This window comes from Salpingoeca rosetta (assembly GCF_000188695.1).
Source record: "Salpingoeca rosetta unplaced genomic scaffold supercont1.9, whole genome shotgun sequence".
NCBI lineage: Eukaryota > Choanoflagellata > Craspedida > Salpingoecidae > Salpingoeca > Salpingoeca rosetta.
Window position 1 is genome coordinate 1,843,639 of NW_004754925.1, and position 7,500 is coordinate 1,851,138.

General features: G+C 56.1%; 2 protein-coding genes across 2 annotated transcripts in view; one reads left to right on the forward strand and one right to left on the reverse strand.

The window, feature by feature from the left end:
- The first annotated feature begins 350 nt into the window (after positions 1 to 350).
- PTSG_04296 (uncharacterized protein) lies at positions 351 to 2,768 on the forward strand. Its single transcript, XM_004995138.1, has 7 exons — positions 351 to 613; positions 853 to 898; positions 1,066 to 1,544; positions 1,805 to 1,859; positions 2,137 to 2,312; positions 2,460 to 2,510; positions 2,655 to 2,768. The coding sequence occupies exons 3-7, from the start codon at positions 1,104 to 1,106 to the stop codon at positions 2,730 to 2,732; spliced, it is 801 nt and encodes a 266-aa protein (XP_004995195.1). The 5' UTR covers positions 351 to 613; positions 853 to 898; positions 1,066 to 1,103; the 3' UTR covers positions 2,733 to 2,768.
- A 124-nt stretch (positions 2,769 to 2,892) lies between these two features.
- PTSG_04297 (uncharacterized protein) overlaps positions 2,893 to 7,500 on the reverse strand; it is a 5,339-nt gene continuing 731 nt past the window's right edge. Inside the window, exons 1-7 of the mRNA XM_004995139.1 lie at positions 7,452 to 7,500; positions 7,219 to 7,261; positions 6,987 to 7,058; positions 6,661 to 6,717; positions 6,261 to 6,363; positions 4,500 to 6,030; positions 2,893 to 4,123 (exon numbers count right to left, since the gene is read on the reverse strand). The exon at positions 7,452 to 7,500 is cut by the window's right edge and continues 731 nt beyond it. Coding sequence (XP_004995196.1) covers positions 3,181 to 4,123; positions 4,500 to 6,030; positions 6,261 to 6,363; positions 6,661 to 6,717; positions 6,987 to 7,058; positions 7,219 to 7,261; positions 7,452 to 7,500 — 2,798 coding nt within the window. The 3' untranslated portion in view covers positions 2,893 to 3,180. The remainder of the gene's footprint in view (positions 4,124 to 4,499; positions 6,031 to 6,260; positions 6,364 to 6,660; positions 6,718 to 6,986; positions 7,059 to 7,218; positions 7,262 to 7,451) is intronic.

Here is a 7,500-nt window from a genome sequence, read left to right on the forward strand (position 1 = left end):
TCATACCTGTTTGTGGGGGTGATTTTGTGCGAAGGTGTTGCTGCTCAGTAAAACAGTCACCCACCACCACACACACATCGCACGAAGGTGATTTTTGGCTCATTGGAGAGCTCTCGAAGAGCTCTTTTTTTGGGGTTTTGGCGTCTCTGAAGCCCCACACACCCCTGTGATGGCTTTTTCTCGTGTCCCATTTTTTGCCCACTGAGGACATTATAATTGAGCGATACCCAATGTCGAAGGATGTGCGGTTCATCCAGGTACATACACACACACACACACACACACACACACACACACACACACACACACACACACACACACACACACACACACACACACACACACACACACACACACACACACACACACACACACATGCACATGCTCAAGGTCAAGGGCATCAAAGGCGCGCAGATGCGTCGTAGTGGTGGAATTCGTTGCCTTGTTAATCGCGCTCACCGTGCTGAACAACATGATTGTGCTGGCTCGATAGGTCTCGTCATCCCAGACAATTCAAGTGGAGCTGCTTGCACATCGCTCCCTGGAGCTGACGCGTGAGTTGGAAGAGCAGCTGCTGAACGCGCTCAAGGACACGCTATTGGAACAAACAGAGGTGAGGCTTGTGCGCGCTTGCTTTGTTCATGCGCGTTTGTCTGTGGGTGTTTGTTTGTGCGCGTTTGTTTGTGTGCGCAGTGTTGGTTTGGTCTCTGTGCTGTGTGCTTGGTGGTGTTCACGACGAATGACATACCCCATCACTGCATGGCTGAGGACAGCCAGTGCGTTCTGCTCTCAACACGCACGGCGTGTACGCTGTGCTCACGTTTGCGTGCCTGTGTGGCGGTGATGAATCAGGATGGAACGTTTGGTACGCCACTCCGCAGAATATTCAACCTTGACGGTGAGCAAAGTCGTTTTGCTTTGTTGTGCCCAAGCAAACCCACACGTCCTCTCTCCCTTCCTTTGAATCACACCGCGCCTAACCCATGCACACACAAATGCATATATATACACACACACACACACACACAAATGCATACACACACAAATGCATACACACACATACAGTGCCTGGCTATTTGGTGCAGTGTCGGTTGGCGTCTGCAATGGCGCAGCCGTTTGTATTGCCCATCTCAGGCAGCAGCAAGACACGTCCATGCTTCACGCTGTTCCGCAACCGCATCATGGTGTTCTGCAGTCCTGAACGGCCGCGCGTGTCCCGACAGCAAACGCTCAACGGACACGTGGCAGCTCGTACGCGACATGACGCAGCAGCGGTAGCAGGCGGTGACGACGACGCTGATCCCGACAACCAGACGGCAAAGGCACCAAAGTTGGTGGAGAGTGGCAAAGCTGTGGACCAAGCGTTGTCCTCAGTGCCTCAATCACATGCGGGCGCAGGAGCGGCGAGGGGTCAGGGTGAGGGCCCTCGTTCCGCAGGAGCAGACACAACAGCACCGGTCGCAACAACAGCAGGTGACAGGAATGATGGCAGTGCGTCACCGCCGCTCTCGCCAGAAACACGACACGCCATCAAGATTGCACAGGTGAGACTGTGTGCGCGCATATGTGCATGCGCGCGTATGTGCGTGTGTGTGTATGCGTGTGTGTATGTGTGTGTGTATGTGCGTATGTGTGCGTGCATGTGTGCGTGCATGTGTGCGTGTATGTGTGTGTGTGCGTGTGTGTGTGTGCGTGTGTGTGTATGTGTGGTGTTCCATTGGTGCCTTGTCACCTACGCCCCTTGTTTCCTCTTCCCTCCATCTGATCGACCATCCGTGCTGTTGTGCGTCCCCCGTATCTGCAGCTGACGAAGCGAGAATTGAAGCGCCTCATCAACGACGCAATGCCAACAATGAAAGGTGCACGCATGTGCGTGTGCGTGCGTGTTGTGTGCGTGTGCGTGTTGTATGTGTGTGTGTGCGTGTGCGTGTTGTATGTGTGTGTGTGTGTTGTGCGTGTGTTCTGGTGTGTGTTTGTTTGTGCGCGCATTCCACATACTTACTCGCATCTCTCGCACTCCACACACACACACACAAACACACACACAAACACACACACAAACACACACACACACACACACACACACATAAACACACGCATACACACACACACACACACACATAAACACACACCCAGCCATCTTCCGTGGGGAGCAGTACAGCGAGCGGCATGAGGCGTTCAAGCGCGGCGGGCAAACGCGCGGCCATCTCCGCTATTCCGTGTTCTTTGGATCGTTCACAGGCCAACAGCGCGAGTTCATCTCGTCAAAGCTCACAAAGGTCTTCTGTGCCCGGAGCTCAAAGTACCTCCCCGTGAGTCTGGCGCTGTGCATGTGTGTCTGTGTGTCTGTGTGCCTGTCTCTGTGTGTGTGTGTGCGTGTGTGCGTGTATGTCTGCGTCACCTGCTCGCATATCCATTCCGTCACCTCCTTCGCCACCACCCATCGCACTCGATCCCAGTACACCATGGACGTGTTGCTGCCGGAATTGCTCAAGGAAATCTACAAGAAGGTGCGGGCTCGTGTGCTCGCAATGTCCTTAGAACTGTGGACAGCGAAGCAGTGAAAGCAGGGTTCCCTCTCTCTCACTCACACACACACACACGCACATACATACATACATACATACACACACACACACACACATCGCTGCCAGGTGCTCGGGCTGTCGTCGATAGAGGCGGAATCTGAACTTGGCGTCAACAAGAGGCCCAATTACCACCAGCAGCAGTAAGCACAAGCAGCAGCAGCAGCAGCAGCAGCAGCAGCAATACCAGCAATACCAGCAGTAGTCAGTAGCAGTATGCAGCGGCGTTACCAATTGCAGTCAACGACAACAACAGCAGCACTCTTAATCCCCCCGAAAGCGTTCGCGTGAGCCCACATCGACATGGGTGTGTACACAGTGTTTATTGGTCCGGTTATAATGAGGGGGATGCATGCAAGCAACTAAACCGTGTCTAAAACATAATATGCTCCCAGCGCCCAGTATTCACACGAAATCATGCATGTCTACATCATTTGGGGCGTCCATTCCTCACCACCCTCTCATGTTCTATGGCTACTGTTGCATACACACACTATTGCGTTCCCATCAACACAAATCCCGTACGCTGCTATCACCCATCACGACACGCAGTCCCGTCGCAACACACACACACACACCACACCACATGTTGCTTCTACTGGTCCCTATGTGGCTGTTCCTCGTAATAAACGTCCTCCTCATCGGAAGCGAACAGCTCGTCAAGATCAAAATCATGCGTCTCCTGCTGCTGCATCACAATGCGCGGGGTGAACTGCCCCCCAGACAGCAGCGACCCGTCCTCATCCGAGTCGTACGCGTTGCTCTCCGCATCGCCACCACGCTGTCGCATCATGCGCGCCAAGCCGCCGCCGCCGCTGCTGTGGCTGCCACCACCATCGCCACTGCCACCACCATCATCGCATTCATTACGCAGCCCTTCCCAGTCTGATTCGTTTCCAGACTCTCCACCACCATCACCACCCTCCTTCGTGGTCGCAGCGTGCTGTGCGCGCGGTGTTCGCCGGCGAGCAGACATTGGCCGCCGGTTTCTCCGCACGCGTCTGGCCTGCACTGCTCCACCCAACACCTCATCGTCATCATCGGTTGTCGTGTCATCATCGTCATCACCGTCATGGTCGTTGGCTCCACCACCACAGGGCCGGAGGTGTCTGCCATCATGGATGTTGCGCCCACCACTGACATCGGAAGTGGTGGTGATGGTCTGGTCGTTGTCGTCGTTGTTGTTGGTGGCGGTGGTGTGGTCGGTGCTCTGTTGGACAACAGAGGCCATCACCAGCGCTGCCAGCTCCTCCTCCACCGCATCGCTGCTCGCATTGTGCGACGTGGCCTCACCACCAGCGTCATCTTCGTCACCATCTCCACCAGCGTCATCATCATCGACGCTCGTGCTGGGAGCACCACCACGACTGGTGCCCATCTGCACAGCGCTGCCCGTCCGCCCCTGCTGGCGCATGAGGGCTGGTGCCGGCGGCACGGCGTGCGACGCGTGCTTGGATGTGTATGGCGTCGTTGCCCCGGACTCGGGCTCCGTCTCCTCAACGATCGGAAAAATCTCCCGGTGCACCGGCGACGCGTTCCTGTGCACACGCGCAAATGTGGACAGTCGAGAATGGAAGGGAAAGGGGAAAGGAGGAGGGGTATGTGGGGGAGAAGACAGACAGTGTCAGTCAAGGAACGCAGTCATGCTGGGGAAGGAGGGTATGAAATCAAACCAACAAAACATACCCATACACAGACAGGCAGAGAGTGGGAGACGGAGGCGTATCCACGCACACACACACACACATACACACACACATACATGCACGGATGCAGACACACACACACGAACACGGATGCAGACAAACGGACAGACGGACAGACACAGATGCAGACACACACACACACACACACACACACGAACACGGATGCAGACAAACAGACAGACGGACAGACACAGATGCGCACACGAACCTGAATGAGAGCGGGGGTGCGTCTGCTGGTGCGTGAATCAGAAGCGGAAGGCCAATAGCGGTGGCGGAGAGGAGTGCTGCATCTGCAGCCATCGCCACCGCTACGTCCTCTGAATCACCAGCTTCATTGTCATCTTCAGCATTGCTGCGGCCATAGTGCTCTTCATCATCATCGCTAGCTGGCACCATCGATGGCGAGGGATTACTCGTGTCTTGTGTGTGATCTGGGGAACGTGTTAGTGGTTCACTTGCTTGCTCCACCTCTCCCGGCCATTGAAATGGCGGCGGCGAAGCGACGGCGTCGTCTGCACGCTGCATGTGCTCCTCTTTTCTTTGCTTTTCTTCCTCTCCTTCACGCCTGGGAATCTCGTCCTCAACTGCAGCCCGTTGCTGCGGCTGCTGGTGCTGGTGCTGGTGCTGGTACTCCTCTTCTCCCGCATCTTTCTCTTCTTCTTCTTCCTTCTCCTTGTCTTCCACTCCCACTTTGCGTTCTTCTTCTTCTTCCACCTCCACCTCTTTTCCTTCTTCCTCCATCTTATCTTCCAGGTCTTCCGCCCCCTGTTTCTGTTCACGTTTCAGCACGATCGCATCAGCTTCTCCCCCGCCAACAATGCCCCGTTCGACTTCGCGGCCATCTCCGCCTTCATTCCGTGCACCGCACGTGTCCTCCGCTGATGCGTTGCCGCCATCACCCATCCCCGCCACACCTTCAACTCCCTCCAACATGTGTCGCCCGTGTGCCATCGGAGTCACTGGTCCCTCCCTGTCGCCGAACATATCACCGCCATGAACATCATCAGCGGATCTGCTGTCCCCGCGTCTGCTCCCTCGCAGTGCAGCACCACCTGCAGTCATCGGCCGCCCGTTTGGTTTTATCCCTCGACCACCACCGCCACCACCAACACCACGGCTGTGATCACGGCTTGCTGCTCGCCGCAGCGCCGGTGCGGATTTGGGTTGGCGCTGCTGCCGGCGAGTGGTGGCGCTGCCAGGGCGGCGGTGGGAGGAGGAAGAGGATGGTGGACGGGCGCGGTGTTGGTTGCGTCTTGTTTGGTGCAATGGTGGAGCGATGTTGATGCCAGCACGGAGATCATCTCCACTTCTCGCAGTAGCATCAGCGTGTACGTCATCATCGTTGTCATCATGACTGCCTGAGTGATCACCACTACTGCTGCTGCTACCCGTGTACTTGTTCGCTGCTGACCTGCCATCACGGCTGCTGCTGCTGTCGTTGCCGTCGTCAGTTTGCGAGTACGAATCGAAATCATCATCGTAACCGTCATGAGCATTGGGGCGAGCACGCTGTGAGCGAGCACTGCCGGCCCCTGCAGTCCGTTTCTGCGTGGACGGCGATGATGCTGATGACGAGGGCACGCCACTGCCGCTGCCGCTGCTGCTGTCGTGAATGGTGGTGCTGGCTGTTGTGTAGTCGTCTGTGATGGTGTTGTCCTCGGACCAAAAGCCGCGGCCGCCGCCATTACGCAATGCACCGCGAACCTGACACCGCAGGCACGGGCGTCCAGCAGCAGCCGCTGTGCACGCACGCACGCATGTACGCAAAAGTGGTGGGGTGGTGATTGTAGGGGTTGCCGTTCGTGAAGCAAGGGGAACAGGGGAGGGTGTGTGAGTACGCGGATAGTGAGGGCAACACGCAATTGCAGTGGGGCAAAGAAGCACTGAATTTGATTTGCAGGTGAGGGTGCGGGCGAAGTGGCGTGCGTGGATCAGTGAATGTGATCATGCAACAACAGTGCACGCGTACCGAGAACAAACTGGCCCGAGCGCCCGCCAGGTCGCGCTCCGATGCGCATCCCATATTGGCAGCACGATGTCCACTTCTCCGACACCACGTGGTCACGGTGCACCTGCAGTGCAAGCATGCAAACCACGCAGGTGAGCGGCTGGGCGAGTCGCACAGCTTTTTTGGGGGGGGGGGGGAGGAGCGGCTTTGATGCACGAATACATGTATGCCGTGTGGAAATGTGCAGTTGTGCGTGCATAGGTGCGTGCGTGCGTGCGTGTGTGTGTCTGTGTGTGTGTGCGTGTGTGTGTCTGTGTGTGTATGTCTGTGTGTGTGTGTGTGTGCGTGTGTGTGTGCGCGTGTGTGTGTGTGTGTGTGTGTGTGTGTGTGTGTGCGTGTGTGTGTGTGTGTGTGTGCTTACGACGAGCACGAGGCGTGGCTCCCCCGTCACCACATCCAAGCGCATAGTATCACCAGCCTGATCACGTGTAAATGCAAGCATGATGATAGGAGGAGAAAATGGAAAGAGAGAAACGTGAGATGGCTGTGCATTCAATGTTGATAAGTGCAATGCAGTGTACAGAGATGTACGGGCAGGAAGGAAGGAAGGCAGGTGGACAGGAGGTGTGACGCACACAGACACACAGACACACAGACAGACACACAGAAACACAGACAGACACGCAGACACACAGAAACACACAGAGACACACAGAAACACATACACACACACACACACGCGCGGACCTTGACAAGGCCGCAGAAGAGAGGGACGGTGCGCCGCTTCGTTGACAGGTGCTGTTGAACAGAGTACAATACCTACCACCACCACGACATACAAAATCGCATACATTACCCTGTGCGCGCTGTACCATACACAAGGATTGCACTTCCAATCCGCTAAGGACTTTGCAATCCATCAAAACCGTCTAGCAAGCTACAGAAACGGCAGCAGCACAGCAGCAGCAGCAGCACTTACTCTGTGATTGTGCGGGGTTCGGCCAACAAACTCCAGTTTCATGCTGCAGCGTCGTGTGTTTTTCCACAAGAGGCCAAAGTGAGTGGTGGTTGACATCAACGAGACTGGAACACAAACGCCCATGCACGCACGCACGCAGAGGTACATGTAAGAACACGCGCACGCAGCCACCTGCACATACACGCGTGTGCAAGCACACAAAACGCTGTCTGCTTGCTGGTGTGTGTACTCACTGAGCTGTGATGGGGACTGTGGGGCGGGCAGACAAGCTGCGCCGCTGTG

Excerpts from the sequence above, each read along its gene's own strand:
- PTSG_04296 (XM_004995138.1), top strand. The coding sequence starts at position 1,104 with ATGGCGCAGCCGTTTGTATTGCCCATCTCAGGCAGCAGCAAGACACGT. Across the intron at positions 1,860-2,136 it reads CGCAATGCCAACAATGAAAG|CCATCTTCCGTGGGGAGCAG; the intron begins GTGCACGCATGT and ends ACACACACCCAG. Across the intron at positions 2,511-2,654 it reads TCAAGGAAATCTACAAGAAG|GTGCTCGGGCTGTCGTCGAT; the intron begins GTGCGGGCTCGT and ends CATCGCTGCCAG.